The 26,477-nt window shown below is 42.0% G+C and overlaps 1 protein-coding gene across 2 annotated transcripts in view; it reads left to right on the top strand.

The window, feature by feature from the left end:
* MYO1D (myosin ID) overlaps positions 1 to 26,477 on the top strand; it is a 310,477-nt gene that overhangs the window by 214,794 nt on the left and 69,206 nt on the right. The window contains exon 22 of one of the 2 annotated variants that reach the window (XM_053911384.1): positions 13,619 to 13,719. The exons of the other annotated variant lie outside the window; for it this stretch is intronic. Within the exon in view, the coding sequence (XP_053767359.1) occupies positions 13,619 to 13,719 (101 nt within the window). The remainder of the gene's footprint in view (positions 1 to 13,618; positions 13,720 to 26,477) is intronic. 2 annotated transcript variants of the gene reach the window in all.

Below are 26,477 nucleotides of genomic sequence, written 5' to 3'. Positions count from 1 at the left end.
GAAGGGAGAAACAGGGCAAAAGCATCTCTACAATGAAATATATAACCCAAGTTAGCAGACTTACGGTATTTTCCTCCTAATATGTAGTTATGGCAAAATGTGGACAATTAAAGGGGTTTTAATTTGGATGCCTGTACTGATAGATAGTTTTGCCTGGGAAGTTGAAGTATGCTTTTTTAATCAATCTGGATCTTGTTTAACAAAGTCCGACCCCTGTGAAATGCCTCTGCACGCTGGGGGAGTGTGAGTCTGATCCCAGAACCCACCACTGCCCTCTCCCCCAGCGTGTGCGTTTCCAGGCACGTTTCCAGTTGCCCTCCCTCGAGCCCTTCGTACAGGGTGGGGCCCAAGGAGGGTTACAGTTGTTCACACGGGAAATAATACAGTAAAAAATAATACAGTGACTAATAAATAATAATACAAGAATAAACTCTGTGTTTTGCATACTCACACCTGTATATGTAAGATTTTTAAATGTCATTAAAATTTATAAGTGGAAGAAAGAGAAGAAGGCTGTCAAGTTTTTAGATTCTTTAAATAGTTGATTCTTGATATCCCTGTCCTATGAATTAAGAGGTCAAGTACCACTAAGAGATCAAACCCCTCCTTCCTGCCCCCAGGAAATTCAGCTTGGATTTTTGACTTAGAGCTATATAGTCATCATCTTGCTGTTGACTTCTTGAGGAAAGGTTAATTTGATTTTTTTCTAGCTATTTTCCTTTATTATCAGGTTTCGTATCATTGGCGTGACTTTGAGAAACAGATTGTGTTTTACAAGCATAATGAGTTTGTACATAATCATATTTATCCATGGGTTAATTATGGAAATCCAAAGGTGAGAGGGATTTAAGCCCAGATCAATTCTTTATCTTCCAAATAATTTTCTTCAAGTACGTTCTGAGAAGTTCTATAGTTAGAAGTTGAGAGGACAGGGCTCAGAATAACAAAGTATACTGTTGATAGACTAGGTGTGAACAGGAGTCATTGTCTGGAAAACTATAAAGAAAAAGGATTAGGACTTAAAGTATGTGAGTGAAACTCCTGCCAAGTTTCAGAGAGAAGAGGGAGATGTAAAAAACTATGAAAAAGAGTATCTCATTATACTAGGCTGGCACAACACTATGTCCAGAACAGGTACAGATAATACAAGAAAAGAAAATAATAGTCCAGTCTCATGTTAGTGCAGAGATTTTTTTAAATCCTAAATAAAATGCTCCAAAATTGGATCCAAGAGTTTTTTTAAAAGAATAATGCATCATGGCCAGTGAGGCTGCACCGTAAGAATACAAGGAGGGCTATCCATTAGCAAGGTCTGTTTCTCTATTCATATATAATAGTGTTTTTTCTATCACCGTTTATCCCCCTGTACCCTCTTCCACCTTTACCCATCCCCAACCTCCCTCCCCAAGTCCCCACACTGTTGTCCGTGTCCATGAGTACTTGCTGTCGTTTTTCCCTTTTCTGCTCAATCCCTCCACCTGGCAAGAGCTGCCAACCTGCTCTCTATCTGTGAGTCTATCTCTGTTGTGCTTGTTAGTTCAGTTTGTTCATTCGATTCCACATATGAATGAAATCATGAGGTATTTGCCTTTCTCTGACTGGCTTATTTCACTTAGCATGTTGTTCTCCAGGTCTACCCATGCTGTCACAAAGGGTGAAATTTCTTCTTTTTTACAGCCAAGTGGTATTCCATTGTGTAAATGTCCCACAGCTGTTTTATCCGCTCATCTAGTGATGGACACGGGCTGCTTCTAAATCTAGGCTATTGTAAATAATGCCGCAACGAACATAGGGGTGCTTATATCCTTTTGAACTAGTGTTGCAAGTTTCTTTGGATAAATTCTCAGTAGTGGAATCGCTGGGTCATAAGGCAGTTCTATTTTTAATTTTTTGAGGAACCTCCATGCTGCTTTCCACAGTGGCTGAACTATATAATAGTCCTTAAAAGAAGACAAAAATACTATTTGATAAAATTTAATACTTATTCCTCATTAAGTATTCATTAAGCATGGAAACAACATGAATAAACCTTCAGTAAAATAGGAGTAGGAACAAACAACAGGCAAGCCTGCAGCTGCTGATGAAAATCAGATGAGCAGAAATGGTTACGAGGTCACCACCACCCAGAGCACCTGTGGCCTAAGGAAACTTCTTCTAAGTCATGCCTCCTACGGAGGGTGAGAGAAGAAGTGGCCTCAGGCAGTTTAAGGAGAGAATGAGGTGAAGTCACAACCTGAATTGAAACTGTAGGACAGCCCTCGATGATAACCTCGCCTCCTCACTGGCTGAACGTCATTCAACCAACCGCTGCCCCCCGCTCAAAGCAATTAATAAACCAGAAAGAAAACAGCAAGAGAACTTATGAAAATAAGGAGCAAAGAAAATAAGGAAAGACAGGCGAATGAAAAAGGAAAATATGGGAATAAACTTTACATTAAAAAACAGCTTGAGCACAGACCCACCTGAACAGACACCATCCAGACACACAACGCGGCCGTAGGAGTGAGTCCTGGCTGCGCCCCACAGAGCAGAAGTCCCACCGAAGGAGGAAGGGCCGGCACCCCAGGCAAATGCATGGAGGGTATGTTAATGAAGTTAAACAGGTTTCTGTACTTCAGTTCTTCTCAGGGCCTTCAATATGCCTTTGTTCACTTTAAATATAACCACAAGGATATATATATTTATATACATGTGTGTATATTTACATATACAAACATATAAAAAGTTATATAAACATGCACACTTATGATTGTGTATATCACAGGCTACTTCCAGAAAAATATACAGGAAATGGGTAACAATGTCTCTGGAGGAGGGGGGGGATGGGGTACTGGGAGAAAGAGGTAGGAAGGAGATTTATTTATCTTTCACCGTAAATGTTTTGCAAAAAGTATATGTTACTTATCTAAAGTTTTTTTCATTTCAATAATAAACAAATGGCAGCCCTTTTTTAGGCATATTATAGACGGCTTTAAATGCATGGTTATTTTCCTTTCCTGTTTAGAAAAGTAGCAAAGAACAAAAGAGCTTTCTAAGTGAAGGATCTGTCTCATGGCATTTGAATGCCTTGAAAGAAAGCCAGATAAAACCTCTTAGAACATCATTGTTCTGTATGGTCCCACTGTATACAGCATGCAGACCTAAAGTGGGTTCCTTTCCCGGGGTGGCTATGCTAGTGGCTTTTTTTTTTAATTAAAGTTTTTTTTTTCTTTTTTAGAGAGAGGGGTAGAGAGGGAGAAAGAGAGGGAAAGAAACATCGATGTGCAAGGGAAACATCAATTGGTTGCCTCTCTTGTGCCCCCAACTGGGGACCTGGCCTGAAACCCAGGCATGTGCCCTGACTGGGAATTGACCTTTCGGTCCACTGGCCAGCACTTGGTCCACTGAGCCACACCAGCCAGGGCTGTGCCCGTGGATTGCCAGGCCAGTTTGCTTTGCAGAGGTTCTGAAAATGGCTGACTTGACTTTTGTATATCACCCTCAGCAGTGACTACCTGCTGCTAGTGAGCTTCTCTGCCTGCTAGCAAACAGATGGTCTGACATTGGCTGCCCTAACCACGGAATCACCAGAAACTCTGATATTCAGCTGTCAAAGGACCCATCTGCCCCGAGCAGCTGTCCAGGCACTTGCCTGTCTGGATGCTGGAAACCTCGGTATAACCCCAACCTCGGGCATAGGAACTTATTTTTTCCGTTCTATTTCTGTGGGGGAAAGCCAGAAGTCAGTGCCATCTGCTTCTTGTTTTTCATAAGCAGTATCCTGAATATCTGCTTTATTAAAGGAGCGCCATGACGGGGTTTAACTGAATACTTGACCTGTTTCTCTGTTGTATTTTGCTTGTGTGCTTTCTAAATCACACTTCAAGCCACAGGTGGGTGCAGATCAATAAGCAGGCCTTCAGCTGTAGCCGGGAGAACACAGAGGTCAGGGGAGAGATGAGGCCTCCCCACCAGAGGTGAGGAAGCAGAGGAGGGAGGGAGGCACCTCCCAAAGGCTCTGCCCCTGGCCCCCACTGCCCAGCACGGCCTCTGCTCACCACCTTCCCGCTGCTGCAGTATGGCTCTCCTGCTCCTCCATCCCTGACCCCGAACACCTGTTTTCATGGCCCGTGATCTGTATTTCCAAACTGCTTTCCTCGAATACCTGGCTACTATTCACAGTAGTTTAAATTCCAACTAAAAATATATGAGTAAAGTAAAGATAGCTGAAAATAATGTAGATAGCCAATTATAAATAAAGGTTTGGTTAATTAAATTATGGCCCATCTCCTTAATGGAGCATTTGGGCCATTTAAAATTATAATTATTGCCTTGCCGGGTGGCTCATTTGGTTGGAGCATCATCCCAGCACCAAAAGGTTGCCAGTTCCATTCCCAGTCAGGGCACATGCCTAGGTTGCGGGTTCGGTCTCTAGTCAGGGTGCATTCAGGAAACAACGGATCGATGTTTCTCTCACATCGATGTTTCTCTCTCTTCTCTCTCCTCTCCCTCTAAAATCAGTAAAAATATCCCTGAGTGAGGATTTTTAAATACTATAATTATTGAAGGCACCTGACTCACGGTGACAGCGTTCACCCTCCTCTGCCCTCCAGCGGAGATACACACGAGACCCAGAAAGAAATCCCCACTTGCCGCGCTGCCGGAAACCAGAAACGTTCCCTAGCCAGAGGTCCACTGAGAGGGACGGCCTTCACCGCTGCTCACATGTCGCCTCACCCGGCCTTCCCTAAATGTCCTGTAGGGAAGAGCACTTTACCCACCCAGCACCCCCGCCCCCTGCTCTGCCCCATTTTCCACGTGGCTGTCATCTCCATCCGACACTGTGCCTTTGCTTGCGTGTTTCTTTGTCATATATATTCCAACTGGGATGTAAGTGCTGTGTTAGCCGGGGCTTTATTTCTGTTGTTCATTGTAGTTCCCATAGTGTTCAGATCAATACCTGGAATTCGGAGGGCTCCTAGCAGATAGTTGCTGAGTACACATGGTAAAAGCCGGCTGATGGGGCCCACTGGCCATAGAATGCTTCTAGCCCTTCCCTACCGATAATGTGCATCTTGTCCACCAACACGTGGTCCTCCTTCTGCGTGGAAGAAAGGAAGAACTCTTTTAGTTTCCTGCCCTTTATGATACCTCTTCTTGTATTGATTCCAGGGTTACAGCTCTAAGCAGTGTAACACATCTGGGGACAGAAGTGAAGAGGCATTTTTAAGATACTAAATCAGCCACTTAAAAGAGCTGTGGGCTTGAAGAGCCGTGGGCATGTTGTATGCTGGGGGTTGCAGATTTTCATTTACTTTTTTAAACAACTAAAGAACTAGAAATAATTCCAGACTCTCCTTGTCATTAAGCTGATAAGGAGCAAGATGCAGGGACTTCTGTCAGAGCAGCAGCTGTGTAGTAAGTACAAGACTTCAAACCCACAACGAGAGGCTGTGCACGTGGCCGGCTCTCCCGGCTAAAAGCTGAGACACAGCTCTAACCAGACACAGGTGAACTGTAGAAGTGGCCCAAAAGGACCCATGTGCCCCTTTTGTGGAGGGACACAAGCACTGAGGAGGTGTCTCCTCACTCATGAGGCCTATAAAGAAAGAAAGTCGGAGAACCAAGATGGCGATGTAGGTAGACACACTGCGCCTCCTCGCACAACCAGAACTGACAGAGAATCCAACGGCAAGGAAGTCCGACACCAAGTAGATAAAAAAGAAACATTCATCCAGACCAGTAGGAGGGGCAGAGACGGGCACTGGGGCGGAGAGGACTCACGTGGCCGTGGCGGGACCGAGACTGGTGGAGTGTGGGATGAAAGGAGCAGGCAGTCTGACCACTAGCAGACCCTGCGGCCCCACATTCACGCACAGATAAACCGGGATGAACTGCGGGGAGCGAAGCAGACCTCGTAACCCAGGGCTCCAGCGCGGGGAAATAAAGCCTCAAACCTCTGATTGAAAACGCCCGTGGGGGTTGGGGTGGCAGCAGGAGAGACTCCCAGCCTCACAGGAGAGGTCGTTGGAGAGACCCACAGGGGCCTAGAGCGTGCACAAGCCCACCCACTCGGGAACCAGTACCAGAGGGGCCCAATTTGATTGTGGGTAGCTGAGGGAGTGACTGAAATCCCGTGGAGAGTGGAGTGGGCACCTTTGCTCCCTCTCAGCCCCTCCCCCACGTACAGCGTCACAGCGCAGCAACCAGCCTTACCCTGCCCCGGGGAACACCTAAGGCTCCGCCCCTTTAAGTAACAGACGCGCCAAGACCAAAAAAAAAAAAAGGCCCAAATGACAGAACACTTAAAAGCTCCAGAAAAAATACAACTAAGCAACGAAGAGATAGCTAACCTACCAGATGCACAGTTCAAAACACTGGTAACAAGGAAGCTCACAGAATTGGTTGAATCTGTTCGAAAAGTAGATGAAAAAATGAAGCCTATGCTAAGAGAAACAAAGGAAAATGTACAGGGAACCAATAGTGATGAGAAGGAAACTGGGACTCAAATCAATGGTGTGCACCAGAAGGAAGAAAGAAACATCCAACTAGAAAAGAATGAAGAAACAAGAATTCGGAAAAATGAGGAAAGGCTTAGGAACCTCCAGGACATCTTGAAACGTTCCAATATCCGAATTATAGGGGTGCCAGAAGGAGAAGAGGAAGAACAAAAAATTGAAAACTTATTTGAACAAATAATGAAGGAGAACTTCCCCAGTCTGGCAAAGGAAATAGACTTCCAGGAAGTCCAGGAAGCTCAGAGAGTCCCAAAGAAGCTGGACCCAAGGAGGAACACACCAAGGCACATCATAATTACATTAGCCAAGATTAAAAATAAGGAGAGAATCTTAGAAGCAGCAAGAGAAAAGGAGACAGTTACCTACAAAGGAGTTCCCATAAAACTGTCAGCTGATTTCTCCAAAGAGACCTTACAGGCAAGAAGGCACTGGCAAGAAGTATTCCAAGTCATGAAAGGCAAGGGCCTGCATCCAAGATTACTGTATCCAGCAAAGCTATCATTTAGAATGAAAGGGCAGATAAAGTGCTTCTCAGATAAGGTCAAGTTAAAGGAGTTCATCATCACCAAGCCCTTATTATATGAAATGTTAAAGGGACTTATCTAAAAAAAAGAAGATAAAAAATATGAACAGTAAAAATGACAGCAAACTCACAGTTATAAACAACCACACCTAAAACCAAAACAAAAGCAAACTAAGCAAACAACTAGAACAGGAACAGAACCACAGAAATGGAGATCACATGGAGGGTTATCAATAGGGGACTGGGAGGGGGAGAGAGGGGGAAAGGTACAGAGAATAAGTAGCATAAATGATAGGTGGAAAATAGACAGGGGGAGGGTAAGAATAGTGTAGAAAATGTAGAAGCCAAAGAACTTATAAGTGTGACCCATGGACATGAACTATAGGGGGGGAATGTGGGAGGGAGGGGGTGGGTAGGATGGAGTTGAGTGAAGGGGCGGAAATGGGACAACTGTAATAGCATAATCAATAAATATATCAAAAAATTAAAAAGAAAAGAAAGAAAAAGAAAGAAAGTCGCAGTGAGGAAGGTGCAGACCGTAGACTTAAAAGAAAAAGAAAGGCCAATTTCTGAAACGGATTATCACAGAAAATTCACCTTAAAAAACCATGTGTATTCTAACTAAAACTCAGGAAAGCATAGATTCTGTATATACAGATCAAAGATTATGTGACGGACTGAGATGAAGAGAGGCTGGCTGAGAAATAAAAAGGTTCAATTATTTGTGTGAAGCAAGAAAAGATGTTGAAGAATATAAATCAACCTTAAAATGTGCAGATAACAGGTGGTGTTGTGGAAAGTAGAACCGATGCGAAAGAAGAGTTTAAGAATGTCTCTCCGCATGCAGAGGAAGGGGACAGTGACAAAGAAGTTGGCAGATGCAGAGGACAGAGAACAAAAAAATTACATTCAATAATGTGATTGAAAAAGGAACAAACTGAGCAAAAGTAAGACTGTGTTTCATTTATTTAAAGCATACAGTTTAAAAAATGTTAACATCTCTGAAATTGGGACGTGACCTATTGATGGATTTTTACAGTAATAATGGGCAACATCTTATTTTCCTTAGCAATACACACAAAAAAGGGTACATTCGACAGAAAAACCAGCCATGTTCAGTAGAACATGGTAGTTTCAAACATACTAGAAGAAAACCTTCCTGTGCTGAAAGCACTTTGTCTGGAGTTCTGAAGTGCCTGGTTTCTTTCCCTTTTTTAAAAAATTTTTTTTGCAATAATGACCTTTTTCATATTTCAGAGATTAACAAAAGTATTTAAACATACGGACTGGGGGGTGGTGAGATTCTCTTACAAAGGAAGAAGAGTTAGCATTGCCCCCATCTCTGTTCTGTAGTCACAGATGCCAGGCTCTAATGGAGCAACACCTTTAGTCCTCTGAGGGAAAGGTCAGGGCCCTATGTGAGTCCCACTGGTTTCCTGAACTGACGCCGAAAATGACCCAGAGGAGCACGTGAGGTTTTCGTGTGGCCATTTTGCTGAGCCACTGTGACAAAAGTAGCATTTTTTTTTTCAAATCAAGCCACTAAAACTTCAGGTTCTTATAATTATTACTACCAAGTATAGTATAAAATAAGCATCCCCTCCAGCCCCAGCGAGGAGAGATGGGATGAGGAAAGAATGGACTTGGTTTCAGAGGAAAGGAGGGGTGGAGATTAGAAATGAAATGGGAAATGACAGGTAAAACTGCATAGGACCAGGATTCTGTTCGCCACCTCTTGTCTCAGAAAGAGCCATCACTCGTTCTAAGCACTGGTTTTTAATTCCCCTAAGAAGGGCGCAGTTCACATGTGCCTGCCTATTTCCAGACAGAAGCCCCACCTGCAAACAGCAGGCATTTGCAGAATGAAATTAGCCCATTTACTTGCCCTCATACCCATCTGCGGTACACAAAAGAACAGCGAGATCTGTAAAGCTTTCTGTGTAGCAAAGCCAGGACCAAAATCAAACAGCACGAAGTTGTGACAGCTGCTGTGGACTGTGAGCCATCCCCTGTCTTGCCATTTCTCTGGCGCTGCACTAGGCCCCTCTGCCTTGGGACGTGGCAGCCCTTGGACAAAGCTTACTTGGAAGACATTCAGGGGCCCACCGACATCCTCAGCTTCACCTGCTCTTGCCATCGAGATTTTTCTGGGGATTTTTGTGCAGATCTAAGATACTTATTTGCTTTATAAGATATCCATCATTGCCTTTCATGTTGAGTAAATCCAAAAGTACGGGAAAACTAATCATGTTGTGAGCACCTCTGCAGGGAGATACTGTACATTTAGAGTAATTGTATTACTTTTTAAAGGCCTATAGCGCTGACCATTGCAAAATATGTTACAGTGGAGATCTTCCTGTGAGGTATTCATGACTTCACCAGATGATTAGTGAATAATACCCTGGTTTGTGCTGTTTGTTGGAATTGTTTTCTAAATTGTCAGAAATAACTCTTCGACTTAATGAGATTTTTTAAAAGTCTTCTTAGTGTGTTTATTTCAAGTCTTACCGGCTGTATAAGAATCAGGATTTTATGTAAACATAATATACTTAACCAAGACTTTTATCAGGAAAAAACACATTTCCTACCGTCACTCAGCTGAGCACCCGCTGCAGGTGGTGGGAGGGAGACAAAACCAGACCAATTGGTCTTTTCCCTCAGACAGTTCTTAATCTCATGGGGAAGATGGCATGTATGTCCTACCAGATACGTGCTATGATGGGGCCATGGGCAGAAGGCCAGGCCATGGAAGCAAGGGGGATGAACTTGGCTCCCTTTGCCTACGAAAGTCAGGGGAGCCCTGATAGAGCAGGTGACCATCCAGCTGAGTCATCAAGGATGTCTGGAGCTTTTCAGTTGGGAATGAAGTCATATTTTCCCCAGAGAAGGGAAGCAGAATGTACAAGCTTGGTGGAGAGAAGTAGCTTAAGTAGGAGCTTATAAGACTCCAAGCCAATGAATTTGAACTTGATCACAGAGGTTATGGAGGGGAAATAAGAACAAAAATACAAAACTGCCCAATGAGACAAAGCCTAAGGACAGACACCTTCTAGCCTAGGGATGCTCAGGAATACAGAGTAACTGTCCACGTAAGGGGGATGGGAGCTTGAGGAGACTAGTTGATGTATTATAATACATCCATGTCCCCCACATGCCTCAGAATGAACTGAATTGAGAAAGCACTAGCAAGGTAGGGCTTAGAAAGGCAAGTGCAACTCTTAGTAATAAAACCAGAAGTCAAAAGTCCTCAAATGGGTAAGAACTATAACAAAATTCCTTTGCCTTTGTAACTTCCCCACTGTTTGTTATTTTGGCTACCCAAAATGTGTACAGTCACGTACCACTTAACAACAGATAGAAATGCCTGACGAAGCGATTCCATCACTGTGCAAACATCGTGGAGTGCCATTACACAGGCTCCGACGGTATAGGCTCTTACACACCTTAGCTGTACGATGCTGTGAACGCTGTTCGTTGTTCAGGCCGTTCATCACTGACCGAGAAGTCATTATGCGGTGCGTAACTAAGTATTAGCAATAAAAACCCCTAAAATGTTAAGGACATCCTTTTGTTAGATACTGCCAAAGAACTCGCAAGCATGTCTTCTCTACAAACACTGTGCTTCCGCGGGGCTGAAGGGCCCATGTAATCATTCCCAGTGAGCAGCGTCAAAGTTACGGCCTCACTACCGCACACGGGCAGCCCACATTACAGGTCATCCATGCCCGAGCTTTTCCTCGGAAGTGGCACCACCCACTTTCCACACCAAGTCAGTAATACAGAGCAATTGTCAAAGTCCACAGACTTTAGGATTTCCTATCAGAAATTTCTATTATACTTAGTTTTCCAATTCTCATTCAGTTATTTTCCATTTGATATTTAATATTCTTCCATCAAATTTGCTAAGTGACTAATTCATCCAATTTACCAAACTTTTACTGATTTACCAAAGATGTGTTTCTTTTGACGCTTATAACAGTTTAGTTAGATGAGATGGCAATTGATAGCTTTTGAGAACTTCCACAAAGTTAATTGATGTCAGTTTTCACGACAGCAGTTGAAGGGATGTCCTTTTGGCTGGAAGTAGCAGGAACAGCGAGGAGAGAAGGGAAAGGAGGCGAGTGTGTGCCCACTGCATCCGAACTGCCAATCCCACTGCGGGGGGCAGGGCTCAGGCGGCACAAGGGGTGGGATGAAGGGTGAGGAAGAGTCCGAAGGCCCAAGAACTCTTTAAGCGTTCACAGCTTTCATGGGCCTTGCTAATTCATCCACAAAAAACTGGGTCAACGAAAAGCAGTTTTGTTAAATATGCAAAATTGCTAAATTTGGTGAATTATTTTTCATCAATGCATTGTCCTAGTTCATAACAAATTACCTTAGCTTAAGCTAGTAGGAATTGGATTTCTATCCTTAAATAGAAGAGAGTCTTAACCTAATGCACCAATGTCCTACAAAAATCAGCAGGTTTGATCCAGTGGTACCTACTAATAAATAACACAGCAAATGTTGTTGGACCTTGGAAAAACTTAGTTGATACTTCATTGCCAACATTTAGTATTTCTCCTAATGTGCCTGTTGAGCCTGCCTCTAAAATCTTACTGGAGTCTTTTTAGCACATTCAAATGTCTCCATCTTGTAAATATTAGAATGTTAAACTCCTTTGTAAGTATTTGAGATATTGCTTCATAAATTGACATCATGAGGTTGTATTTTATCTCATTTAACTTTGCTGATTTTGTAACTGAGTTTTTGAAGCAAATGCTTCAGAATCTGCCAGTTGCTGGTTAATTTTTTTTCTTGCCTCCAAGCGTCATATTGGAGACACAGGTGATACACAGTTGACCCTCGGACAACACAGGCGGGTTAAGGGAGTTGGCCCCCCACACAGTCAAAAATCTGAATGTAACTGAAGTAGGCCCGCCACATACACTGATTCCAACCACAGATCAAAAATAGTCATTTCTTTTTTCTCCTTCTTATACAGACATGTTCTTGTCTCTCTGTTTTAAATTATTTATCCCAGCATTATTTTAATTTTTCCTCAGGGTTGAAACAAAAAATTTAGTATACAGTTGAAATGAAAATAATAGGTTGTTGAGTCTGTTGGAAGAAAACTATTTTCATTTTGGATTTTGGAATGACAAATGAGACGAGTCGAAGGATAGTCAAACCCTAGACTTTAGCAAGTAGGTTTCAAAAAACAAGGGAAATATGAAGTGTTAATCTGTGACTAAGCCCTCTAAAATAAAGTATGCTCAGAACATTCCCCTTACACATGAAATCTCTACAGTTCTATATAACAGATAGGAGAGGAAGTGAAAGAAACCGGTGTGGCCGAACCTAGAGCAATCCGCTCAGATTTAAGGAAACCAGGAAAAAAGATGGGAGGGGTAACCAAAAGCACTGATAAAAGATGGCACTTGCCTGTAAAAATATTGTCAAGAAGACCGAAGTCATAAATCAGCTGAAGCTTGGGGAAAATAATAACAAAAAAGGAGGGAGGAGCGCTTCTTGGTTGAACAAGGGTGGGAAAAGCGTCATTGTTCAGGGGACATGGTATGGCAGTAACACTACGTGTTCTCATTTTACCCAACAAGAGCAAGTGTTTGAAACTGAAACAAGCATTAGGGAATGTAAAGCTGAACTAGGAAAAAGGAGGCAATTGGGTGCTTCATTAGTTCAAACCTCCAGGGGACTCCCACCCCGAGACACTGGAAGACGTTCGAGATGAACCCCAACCACTCGCAGAAATTGTTGAGCAGCCACGGAGAATGGAAAAGGTGCCAAAACACTGAAGACAGGTAAACGTATTCCTAGCAAATGTAAACAAATACCCAAAAGTCACAGTTCTTGTTGAGCCTGACGTAAATTTTCAGCAAAATTCTAAAATAAACTGCCTAATTTGTAAGTACTTAGTGAAAAAAAAGTCAACATAAATGCAGTGAGAAGAAATTGAGAAGTAGCCTTTAAATGATTTCCTTTTTCTCTTCTTTATATTTTAATTATATTTTATTGATTATGCTATTACAGTTGTCCCAATTTTTGCCCCTTTGCCCCCCTCCACCCCCTCACTCCCTCAGGCAATCCCTACACCATTGTTCATGTCCATGGGTCGTACACAGAAGTTCTTTGGCTATTCCATTTCCTATACTGTACTTTACATCCCCATGGCTAGTCTGTAACTACCTATTTGTACTTCTTAATCCCTTTACCTCTTCACCCATTCCTCCACACCCACCTCCCATCTGGCAACCATCAAAATGCTCTCCGAGTTCATGATTCTGTCCCTGTTCTTCTTGTTTGCTTAGTTTGTTTTTTAGATTCAATTGTTGATAGACAGGTATTTATTGTCATTTTATTGTTTGGATTTTATCTTCTTTTTCTTAAGTCCCTTTAACATTTCATATAATAATGGTTTGATGAACTCCTTTATAAAATGATTTCTTTTAAATAATGACTTGGATAAAGACATACTTATCAAATTTGCAAATAACACAAACTCAGGAAGGATAATTTGTATTTCAGATGACAGAATGAACATTCAAAATATCTTTTTTTTTTTATCCTCACCCAAGGACATTTTTTTCATTGCTTTTAGAGAGAGAGGAAGGGAGAGAGAGAAATATCTATGCAAGAGAGAAGCATCGATTGGTTGCCTTCTCGTATGCACCCAAGCCAGGGATCAAACCCGTAAACCAGGTATGTGCTCTGACAGGTAGTCAAACCCACAACCTTACGGTTACAGGACAATGCTCCAACCAACTGAGCCACACTGGCCAGGCAGGATTCAAAATATCTTGACAAAGTAGAATAATGAGAAGAAACCACAAAATGAAATAAATGTGAAGTTCTGTCTTTGGGTTCAAAATGTCATAGGCACACATGTGCCCGAGAAAAGCCGCTCGGGACACTTCTGTCCCCAAGACTCTAGTATCTGGGGTTCTGTCTGTCAGATGAGGCACTTGGTGTGGGTGAGAAACTTACCACTACAGAAGAGAGTAAGAGATCACTCTTTCAGATTAAATTGGAACTATTTGCTTCCCTGAATGTTGAGAGGGCAAGGGGCATAGTACTTCCTAGAGCTTAGAACATTAAAGTAGCCTCAGAAGTCAGATTCCTGAGTTTTGCTTAGTTGTTTCTACATGCACACATTTCTGACCAGACCTTGAGCAAATCCTGGGTTTCGCTATATAAAGGGCAAAGGTTTGTTTTGCTGAAGTCAAAGTCCAGCCTTCGGTCTTTCTTAAAAAGGTAACAGCAGTTACATCCTTTAGCTTCTCTTTGACACATAGAAAAATGGTTCTAAGCCTGCTTTTCTTCCTATTAGAGACCAAAAGAAATAGCCAGTGTGACATTTATGGGTTTTTTAAAAACTTTTTTTTCATTTAATGTTTTATTTTTAGTCCATTTAATTTCTCAAAAGTATAGAATATGAGATTTTTCACAATTGTCATTATTAATTTTATAACCAGAAAAAATTTAAAGTAAAAAGATTAGTTTAGAATATTTTTTCTTCCAGAAACAAAGCATCTACTAACCAATAAATTCACATAAAACTTTCATAGTGAGAAAAAATCAGCTTGATCCAGGCATTCATCCTTGGTAAAATGGAATCATTACTAAACAAGGCAAAGAGTTATATCCTGGTCTGAAGGAGAAAGATAGCAGCCCTAGAGATATCATAGAAAATGAAAAGAAAATGACTTGAGAATATAAGGAGAAAAATGATTTGGCATAAAATGGAATAGGAAAGCAGCCTTATGGTACGTGATGACTCAGAGAACTCCTTGTCAGGAAAAAAATAATCAAGGATCATTTTTACTAAAGGATATTATATCACTTGCTAACCCAGATTTTTTTAAAACACCCAGTCTCACTAAATTATGCCAGAATTGGTGACTTCCGGCTTTCCACATCTGAGGCTTATCTGATGCGTGGCGATTCTGGGCCTTCTGTGTTCAGCACATGCACTGAGGAATGAACAGACCTGGCAGGTATCAGGGAGGTGTGTTTGACAGGACAGAGTGTGGCTCTGGTCCTGCCTCTCCCATCAGCTCGCTGCAAGCCCTTGAGCAGATCGACCTCTCCTGTCCTGTGGATTATCTGTAAGATTAAAAGTCTTCACCAAGTTTGTTCATTTTTAAAAACATATATTTCTACTTGCAAGAGGAAGGAGTTCTGGAGATCTGTTTGTAACAGTGCGACTGTGCTTAACACTGCTGCACTGTACACTTACAAACGGTTAAGATGGGAAAAATAACGTAAGTCAGCGTTGGTTGCCAGCACCATAGAAACAAGGAAACAATATGGAGGGTCGCTCACATATCAAACATTGTCTTAGGCACAAGGATACAAAGGCCTAGCCCTGCCATCAAGAAGCTTGTGGTCTCTTAAGGGAGACAAAGGTATGGCTAATAATGAGCTTGTAGGAGTATAAAGAGAGTGGCTTACAGCCTAGAGATCAGAGTGTATCTTTAGATGGGAGTGAGAGAAAGGAAAGTGTTCTGGGGAAACTTCATCAAAGGGAAGTAGTGTTGGTCCTAGGCTTCAAAGGAGATCTCTAAGTTTAAAAAGTAACAGGCTTCAACTTCTAGCCAAGATGGCATAACGAGGGGGAGATTTACCCTCCTACTTGATACAGAGAGAATAAATGAAACAATAGTTTTTAAGACATTGGGTGCCAGCCAGTGAAGGACAGGGATCCATGAAAGAGAGTAAACACATGGGGTGAGCCTCACAGTTGTCCCCGTATACTGCCCTGAGAAAATATCCAGGTCATGGCACGGAGGAGGGGAACCGTAGTGGGGCCTGGAGACCTGGGAGACCAGGGCAGTTAACGTTTGCAGGGCAGAGTAACAGAGGAGAGAGCTGCACAGACAGAGAACTCTGGAGATCTGCAGGGGTCTGTCCCTATTAAGTGTTCATCTGAATACTGATTAGTACATGTATATTAGGAAACTATTGGAGGACAAAAATTTTTTTTTTAAGATTAGAGATAACAGTGCCCACACTCACGGAGACTGGAAAACCTCATAATTCACGGGGCATTAACTATAGTGCACAGCAGGTCGTGCTTCATACTGGGGAGTAATTGGCCTTGGACTTGGCACTGCTCTGGTTTCCTTTAACAGATTTAAAAACAAGACCCAAAAGGATTAAATTATTTCCTATTAACTGCAACCTAGACAAAACTGGAGAATATTTATAGGAATACAAAATTATCCAGCACTCAATAGGTAAAATTCACACTGTCTACATTCAAATAAAAATTAGCAAGTGTGTAAAGAAACAGGAAAATACAATTCATTTGAGAAGAAAAGTCAATCAGAACCAACCCAGAATTGCCTCAGATCTTAGAAATAGCCAACAATGACATTAAAGTAGTTATTATCACTGTATTATAACAGGCAATTAAAGATGTGGAAGATATCCAAGAAGACCAAAATTAAACTTATAGAAGTAAAAACTGACACGGGAACACATTGGATGCAATTAACAGTATATTAGACGTTGTAGAAATAAAGATTAGTAAACTTGAAGACAGCATTAAAAATCGTCCAAAATGAAGAGTAAAGAGAAAAAAAGAAGTTTTTTAGAAAAAGAATTATGTCCTCAGTGAACCATGGGACAACATCAGGTGGTTAATGTCTGTGTAAATGAAGTCCTCAACTATAGGGAGAAGACCAAAAAAAATTTGCAGAAATAATGGCTGACAATTTTCCATATTTGATGAAAAAATTATAAACCCACAGATCCTAGAAGTTAGGCACAAAAAATCATGCAGGAAACTACCAAGGTATATCACAATTGAATTGCCCAATACCAATAATAGAAATAAAATCTTAAAAACAGCCAGAGGAAAAAGACACATTACATAAAGAAATCAAGATAAGGGTGTAGCAGATTACTTGTCAGTAACAATGAAAGTGAGAAAACAGTGAAACAACATCTTTAAAGTACTAGGAAAAAACTGTCCACCTATAATTGTAAACTAAGAAATAATGGCTTTCAAAAACAAAGGTGAATTAAAGACTTTTCAGATACACAAAAGCTGAAATAATTTACTGCCAGTTGACTCACAGTACAAGAACTGTTATAAAGGAAGTCCTTCAGGAAGAATAAAAAGTTACCACATACAAATATAGCTCTCCACAAGTAAATAAAGAGCACAGAAATAATAGCTACAAGGGTAAAATATATGATTCTTCCCTGCAATCGATCTTTTAAAAAGGTAATTAATTGTTCAGAAAGTAACAGTAACCAAGTAATACAGGTCAGTTCATGAAGAGAACAAAACAAACATAAATGTTTCTGCCCCAATAAGAGAGTTTCAAAATATATGAGGCAAAAACTGATAGGAACAAAGGCGGAAGTGGTCAAATTCACAACTGCAGTTGACATTTCAATATCCCCTCGCAATAATTGAACAAATCAACAGAAAATACAGAAGCACATAGAAGACCTGAACAACACTGTCGACTAAGTTGGCCTAATTAACATTCATAGAACATTCTACCTAAAGTCACAAGGTCCGAATACACCTTTCTTTCAAAAACACGTTAGTCAAGATAGACCGTATTCTGGCCCACGACACGAGTCACAGTTACTGCAGAGGATTCCAGGCGCCTGCCGTGATGAAGTAAAGTCAGAAATCAGTAACAAGGTCTCTGAAAAAGTCCCTAAATAATTGGAAGCTAAATAGCACACTTCAGAGTAACCAATGGGTCGAAGAGGTAATTAAAAGGAATGATAGAAAGTAGTTTGAACTGAATGAAGATGAAAACACAACATACCAAAACCTGTGTGATGTGGCTGACAAGGGCGTTTATAGCAACCTAGAAGAGAAGAGAGGTCTCACATCAGTGACCTCAGCTTCCACCTCAAAAACTGGAAAAATAAGAGCAAATGAAACCAAAGAAATCAGAAGAAAGAAAACAATAAAGATCAAGGCTGAAATCAATGAAATAGAGAACAGAAAAACAATAGCAAGTATTAGTGAGACTAAAATGAAATTGATAAGCATCTCGTCAGATGACAAGGAAACAAGACCCAAATTACCAATATCAGGATGAGATGTGACACTCACAGAGAATGCATAGGTATTAAAAAGATAACAAGGAGATATTAACATTTTATGCCAATAAATTTGACAGCTTAGATGAAATGGACAAATTCCTTAAAAGGCACAAATCACCAAAGCTCACACAAGAAGAAATACGGAACTGGAATAGCTCTATGCTATTAAAGAAATTGAACTAGCAGTCAAAACTTTCCCATAAGGAAAACGCCAGGCCCAGATGGCTTCACTGGTAAGTTCTATACATTTAAGGAAGAAATAAAACCAGTACTATACAGACTCTCCCAGCACATTGAAAAAGAGATACTTCCCAACTCATTGTTTGAGGCCAGGTTTATCCTGATACCAAAAGCAGACAAAAATATTACAAGAAAACTACAAACCAATAGCCGTTGGAAACATAGATGTAAAAACTCTAAGCAAAAATTAGTACATCTACTCTAGCAGTATAGAGAAGGAAACAGTGAATCCAACAACATATAAAACAAATAACATCTTATGACCAAGTGAGATTTGTCCCAGGCACGCAAGGTTGATTTGACATTCAAAAATCAATATATAGGGTCCAGCACAAATAATGCCCCTTTTTATTACAAAATCCTGTGTTATAAAATCATAAACATGCAATTCCATAATATAACAATATCACACTCAAGCACACCATATAATATTAGGTTAAATGTTCAAATTAAAACTATAAATAATTACACCCATATTATTACCCTACCAACCACACTCAAGCAGGCGTTACTTCTGCCGGACCCTGTGTATAATTCACTATATATAAACTAAAAAGAAAAATACTATGATGTCTCAATAGATGCAGAAAAACATTTTGACAAAATCCAACATCCATTTCTGATTTTAAAAAAAAAAAAAAACAGACTAGCATAGAAATAACTTCCTCAATCTTATAAAAGGCCTCCATGAAAAATCGAAAGCTAACATCATATTTACTAAAAGACTGAATGTTTTCCCCCAAGACAAGATTGATCACTATTAGATAATTTTTTGATAATTTTCCATTTTGGATCACTGTAATTGGATAATTTGTATTGTCCCTTTATAGAATCACTTTGGGAAACAGTTGGGCAGTTTTTTAAGAAGTCAAACATCCGTCTACCATGTATTCCAGCCACACCACTCCCAGGTGTTTAGCTAAGAGAAGTAAGAGCGCACAGCCACGTGAAAACTTCACCACAAACCTTCACAGCCGCTGTGTGTGTAACAGCCGACGACGGGGAATAACTCAGATGTCCACTAACAGGGGCAGTACGCTCATCCACTGATTAGCACTCATACAGTGAGTTCACACAGTGGACTTCTCCTCAGCAATAAAACGCATGACTGTTGCTACACACTGCCACATGGGTGAATTTCAAAATTTATTTCAAAGTGAACATTTGGCGAAAGAAGCCCACCTGAAAATGTACTTACCATAGAAAATGCAAATTAATCTGTAATGACAGGAGGCAGATGAGTGGTCGTCTGGGAAAGGAGAGTGGGCGGAGAGGGGCAAGAAGAAGGTGCTGCAAAGGAGCACGGGAAACTGGGTGTGATGGATATTTCGAGTGTGGTGGTACTGTCACAGGTTTAGACACATCTCTAAACCTCTCAGATTGCATGTTTTGAATGCGTAGTTTATCGTATGTCGGTGATGCTTCAAGAAAGCGCTCGATAAGCTTGGGAAGTGGGATCTGGAGTCTGGGGAGGGTGGCCAGGTGACACAGGCAGTGTGAACAAAGTCATAAAGGACACATTTGAAAATGCATGAGCCCTGTTCTGAAAACTGTGAAACAGTCCAGTGTGGCGACATCAGAGGCTGTGTGAAGGGAGTGGCAAGAAATACTCTAAAGGTATGTGTGTATGACCAGGTAGGGAACTTGAAGGCAAGGTAATGAATTTGAATTCATGCCAAAGCAGGAGGACGTCGCCAAGAAGAACATGAAGGGTGAAAAGAGGGGCCACATTGGAACCCTAGGCAGCCCCTGTGTTAGGATCTGTAATAGATAGGAGGTCAAAAAGGGAGGAGACTTGGGGAAAGTAATCTCTTAGAAAGAGGAAGAGGACAACATGGTCAAAGTCCTCAGCATAGAAGGAGATGAAGACCCGCAAAAGTCCATCTCACTTGGTGGCCTTTGAAAGTGCCTTTTTAGTGCGGTGATGTGGTGAAAGCCAACTTGCAAAAAAAAACCAGGAGGAGGAAGACAAGATGGAAGTATATTCTGGTCTTTAAAAGTTAGCTCATTTATTCCTATCCTAAATTCGGTAGCTTCGAACTCAAAAGTTTAACTTTTTCTACTGTACAGACAAGCTCCAGGTGTCTGTTTTGCAGGCGAGAACCTGAACATCCAGCCGTGGCTGTGTTCTAAACGGGCAGCTAACTCGGATTCCCGTGAGCAAGGCTCGGACGCTGCTGCTCTACTCCCTGGTGAAAGCCCTAATGCTGTGATTAGGAGGGAGTGGGCAGTGCTGAGAAGACTGGGGTACAGTTTTCAAGCCTGACACACGTGGGGACCCTGACATCCCACCTCCCTTGAGACTCATTACCCACAGGACCCTCAGTTGTTCTGTGGCAGTTTATTGGACCTTTCTTACGGGGGGGGGGGAAACAGAACTCAGGGCCACTAACAAAGGGAAACATTGTTGCCAAATACCTTGTTTTATATAAGCCATAGCCTGCTACTTTCTTATATACAATTTCTGCCAACCATTTCTTACGTTTTATAAACCTAAGCATTTTAGCTAACTCTAGGGTCTCTTTGAAACTTTTTTCTGAATCTTGAAAGTTCCATCTGTTTGGATTCTTATTTAGGTTCTATTTCCAACTGTCACTAGTGGGAGCTAAATCATATTCAGTAGTTTGTGACTGGACTGCGAGTCCCTGGTAAATAAACTCGGCATTGTCGTTAGTTCCATGATAGCCATCTGTTCAGGAGAGCAGGACTCAAGCCTGAAAGTGTACCTTCGGCAAAAGGGGAGGTATAAAAATAAACACCGGGGCTCCCGGCAAACCTTGATTAAGTGTCAGATATTACCCATTATCTCTATTCTGAATCACTCATCCTTTGTTGAAAGAGTCAGTACTAAATCAAAGCCGATGCTTAGCAGATGGAGAAAATGTGAGTATCCGCTCACAGAAGCACATTTCACAGGCACACGGAGAGCCGCCCTATCCTTTAGTCCAAGTTAGGTCATTTTGATCTCCAGACTGTATGTGAGGTCTTTTGGATAGGTATTACAGAATTTTCTGTGGAGTTCTGCACTGTTTAGGAAACTTTTTCACGTTCCTTTTATAAAAGATGAGAGTTAGAAAGTCACCATTGTCCTCAGAAAGCCTTGGCAGGTGACTCTAACGCCGATTCCTAAGTGCACCACCCTTCATCGCTTCCATCCCGGACGGAGGGGCAAGAACCTCAGAAGGTCAGGAGTCCTATATTTCCTCCAATATGAAGCCTGTTGTTTAAAAACTTGTCAGTAGGGTGGAGGGATGGGGAGAAAAGGCATACAACTGTAATTGAATAACAATAAAAAAAAATATGTGGAATCTAAAAAACAAAATAAACGGAAAAAAAAAAAAAAAAAAAACTTGTCAGTAGTCACCATACTTGGAACCCAGATAGCAAGTAGGGCAGATAGCAAGCTTGTCGAGTCCGCACATTTGGGACGATAACTACTTTGACTTGCTTCCTCTTCTCCCTGACTCACCCCTGGTCTACCTAGCCATGAGCTAAATTTGTTGTGATTTTGTTCCCGGATTCTATTAGTGGATTCTCTTTAGTAGGTAAAAAGGAACCAAATGTAAGGCTTTCTGTGGCTTTGAGGTTCCTGTCTGCCTGGCGCGCCTCCTTCTCTGCTGTTCTCACGCCTCTCAGATGAGGGCTTTGATTGCCCACCAGCCAAAACAAAAATTCTCCCTTGATGTGAAGCCCCACCTTTGGAAAAAGGGAGCCTACCCCTTAAAAAGCCCTATTTTCTTTCCCATTGCTGTGGGCATGCTGAACACGGTGGACTGATTAGGGGAGGCAGCTAAGCAGTGAATCACTCTGGGAATTCTGGAGTCTGTATGATGAGCTTATTCCTGACCCTCAATCTAGCTGTCATTTCTCTGAAGGGCAGTCATCCAGGCAAATGCCAAAGAAACAGACAATCCTTACAAGATAACGGAGGCAAAACAAAATGAGGAGAAGCCCCGCCCAGAGGGGGTGGCCAGTGCAGGCCGTGGGGTAGGGTGGAATGAGGAGCCCCTGAGCACAGAGAACTCACTGCACCTCGTAGGACTAAAATAATCTGATGGCTTCAGGTCACCCAAAAGGTCCCTCTCCTCCTTTTTTTAGTCCCACCACATGTATATATGATGTTATTTAACCAAACAAAATTCATTATAAATGTAAAGCACTAAAACCTTATTTCTACTTTAGTCATTCACCATTTTCATCAGTAAGTAAAAGGATACAAAGGAAATCAAATGTAAGACTGTAGCTTGAGGCGCCCACCCGAAGGTTTTTAATGCATTGAGCTGTGCAGGCAGGGCCGGTCGCAGGTGGTGGTGGGGCTGCTGGAGAAATGAAGGGTGTACCTGCCCCTCAGGGAGCCTCAGATGGAGAAACGTGTTAGTTATTTTAGCTTTACTATAGAATAGTTTCATCATGCAAAGAGTATATAGATGCTGGATTTTTTCATCAAAATTAGTGCTTTGGGTTTGATTCTGTATCTACTTTTTAGTGCTCTTATTAATAACTACTTTCAAGATGCCGCTCTTTGCCAATTTATTTACATACATTATCTCCTTTAACCTTCAGAGTCATTCTACTGCAAGACAGACAATCTTATGTCCATTTTACAGATGAAGAAACTGGGGTTCAGAACATATAAATGATTGACCCCCGATCACGTAGCTCAAAAGTGACAGGGCAGAATCAGATTCAAACCCAAGTTCTCTGGCTTCAAAGCTCTGATCTCTGAAAGTCACTGTCTCTCTGTTAGGACTGGGGCCCTAAAAAACTCAGTAGGAATATAATTCTTGACTTTCAGAGGGCTTCAGCTGTACCTCACCTTTTATGCCTTTGCTTTCATTTCCTCAGCCTTCATAGTGAGCCCCAACTCAAAAGTGCCAGGACTTCTGTGTCAGTGAGGTGCCAGAGGTACCACAGGGAGCAAGCCACCGTTCCTCACCATCCGAGTTCACGAGTAGATGATGGAAAGCAGTTGTGGTTGGGCTGGGAACCGCGAAGGTGAGCTATGGAGTGTTGTGAAAAAGAGGTTTGTTAATTGAAATTATTCTGAAACGGATTACAGAGAAGTATTTAGCCTGACTAAGAAAAGAATTTGTGAAAACGCTGTCTATATATGGAAGAAATAACATTGAATTTCTTTACTCAACATACTATAATCCAGCCTTACTCAGTTAATTTGAGTAAGCTGGCATTCCCAAATTTCTTCCTGTGCGCATCAACAGGAGTCGTCTTCGCCAGTACTGATGCAGTCGTGTTTCCTTCGTCCGCTGTGACTCTCGTTAATGGGGAGTCTCGGCTGGGGCTGAGCGTGCATCTAAAAGCGTTGGTGTATGTGAATGCTCGTCACGCATACTACATGCCAAATGACAATGGAAAGTTGTCTTTAAAGGGTTGTCAATCTGTAATTCTTCACCCGGCCAAAGTATCAGTCAAGTGTGAAGTTAAAAAGAAAAAATAACAAGCAAGGGAAAAAAAAATTGTCAGACAAGCAGAGACTTTTCATACACCCTTCCATAGGACATTTTCTGGGAATACATTCCAGCAAACAGAGGTAAAAGACAGAGGAAGATGTGAGAGCCAAGAAGTGGCGGATGTAAATCAGGAGGGCAGAAAAGTTCGGGTGGCAGCTGTGGTACAGACTGGATGAGCAGTCAGTCCAGATCAGAGCGGGAAGATAGAGGACTGAAGTCAGTGGTACCTGGGAAACCCAAGGAGTTTGATTCTGTCCTAAAAAAACTAGACCATGGGCCCTGGCCGGTGTGGCTCAGTTGGTTGGAGCCTCAGCCCATAGACCAAAATTGCAGGTTCAGGTTCAATTCCCAGTCAGGGCACATACCCACATACCCAGGCTATGGGTTTGATTCCTAGATGGGGGGTACATACAAGAAAGCAACCCATAGATGTTTATCTATCTATCTATCTCTATCTCTATCTTTATCTCTATCTCTATCTCCATCTTCTCATCCCTCCCTCCCTATTTCCCTCCATCCCTCTCTCTAAAAACCAGTGAAAAAATTGTCCTTGAATGAGGATAAAACAATTTTTTTGAAAAAGCTAGACCATAATAGAGAAAAGGTCATTGTAAATTCCAGGAGGTGGGGGGACATTCAAGAGAGAACATATTTAAGTCAAGAGTAATAATTACATGGTTGCAGTAATAAAACACTGTTTTATTTCCAGCTTTTGGAATTAATCTGAGGCAAAGCATAGAAGCCTTAGTCATGTTGCAGAACACTGAGCTGAGAATATTTTTTACTGCCTCCTATGTTCCAGGCACTGTCCTGGGTGATGGGGACCCAGGCAGGAACACAGTCGCTCTCAGTGCTCACATTCCGGAAGGGGGACACACAGACAACACACCCACATAAGCGAGGTGACTCTCGAGTGCTGTGAAGAGGAAAACCAGGGTGACACAACACAGCACAGCCAGGGACAGGAGGTTGCTCTGCTCCCGTGGAAGACCTCTCAGAGGGAGTGACACTTCAGTTCAAAAGATGAGAAGAAGGAAAAGATCTGGGACGTCCCCAAGGCACGGAGCAAAGGCCCTAAAACAGGGATTAGCTGTGGCAGTGAAGGATAAGGGCCAGTCCAGCTGGAGCACGGTGAATGAGGGGGCAGTGCAGGAGAACGGAAGGTAGCGACAGCCCACGCCAGCTCACTCAAGGCCTCGTGGGCAGCGGCACGGGGTTGTAGGGGGTTGTAATGAGAGACCCTCTGTTAGCAAGGGGAGTAATGGGACCTAATTGATATTTCAGAATGATGATATTGCAGAAACTTCACTCTGGCCCTCTTGTAGTGGATGGATTATTACAGAGGACAAGAGAGTGGGTGGTCCTGGAAAGCAAAGGTGACGACTCACACTAGCGTTTCAGCAGTGGAGAAGGTGACACACTGTTTGGGAGGAAGTGATGACTGGACTCCTCGGGGTGAGAGGGAGGCAGAGGATCTCTTCTTGCTGGAGCACCTGGTAGATGGGGCAGCGTTGGCTGAGATCAAGATGCTTGGGATAGGCGCACCTTTTGGGAGTAAGACCAAGAGTGCATTATTGAAGATGTTACAAAAGAAGTATTCTCAACCTGGAGGGTGTGAGAGTACAGCTGACAGGAGGTGGGCGGCGGGAGGGAAGCGGAAGCACTAAAAGGCAGGCGGGGACGCTGATACCCTCACCTTATACATTGGGCAAGGCAGACATGGTTTCTTGTTGATGGGAGAAATATCATATTATGTAATGTAATCAAGGTAATCGAAAGTGATAGAACTATAATAAGTTATAGATGAGGAGAGGAGGTTACAACTTACAAATGCAGACCTGTCATAAAAGGAAGTCAGTGCATAACAGCTAAAATTGATAAGCAGTGTAAGCGTATTGTTTAGTGATTGGACTTAACCATCAAAAGAACTAAAAATAGGAGCAATTTAAAACAAGCATAAAAGAAGGGAACAGTGGGTCAAGGGACCATTGCTTTTACTTTTTGTCAGCCCTCTGTGTGGGTTGCTTTCCTGAAGAATAGAAAGGCGCTGTGTCTGATTGCCTCAGCAAAATCAGATTTCTGCATGTGGAATGGAAATGCTTTTTTGATTTCCCAAAGGTAATTGAATGGTGATGAGGAGGAGGGTGCTAAAAGTCTTATTTCTTCAAAGTAATACTAAGAATTTTTAATTTTTTCAATCTTCACCAAGGTATGTTTTTATTGATTTAAGAGAGAGGGGAAGTGAGGAGGGAGAGAGAGAAACATCAGTGTAAGAGAGAAACATCAATTGGTTGCCTCCAGTATGCCCCCCTAGGGGGGATCGAACCCACAACCTAGGTAGGTGCCCTGGCTGGAAATCTAACCCACAAGGGCAGTGCTCCAACCAACTGAACCTCCTGGCCAGGGCAAGGCTTTTCATTTCAAACTGTGCTAGAAGGTGGTGGTGAGTATGCTACCATTTGTCCCAAGAAAAGGTTAGTTGTCAGTTCCTTTCCTGCCCTGTGGAAGTTTCAACATTTCTAATTTCATTGAATTTCTCATTTTAAATTCTATTCCATGTCCTCTACCACCTTCTAAAGAACCATCCGAGCCCCTACCAGAATTTACAGTTTTTCTAGGCCATTTGGCAAACTTAACGGAATTGAGAGTCCAGGAAAGGAAGACAGGCTTGAC

The sequence above is a fragment of the Desmodus rotundus genome, chromosome 9, assembly GCF_022682495.2.
Source record: "Desmodus rotundus isolate HL8 chromosome 9, HLdesRot8A.1, whole genome shotgun sequence".
NCBI classification, from domain to species: domain Eukaryota; kingdom Metazoa; phylum Chordata; class Mammalia; order Chiroptera; family Phyllostomidae; genus Desmodus; species Desmodus rotundus.
The sequence above is the reverse complement of the archived record's forward strand: the minus strand, read 5'-3'. Positions and strand labels throughout refer to the sequence as shown.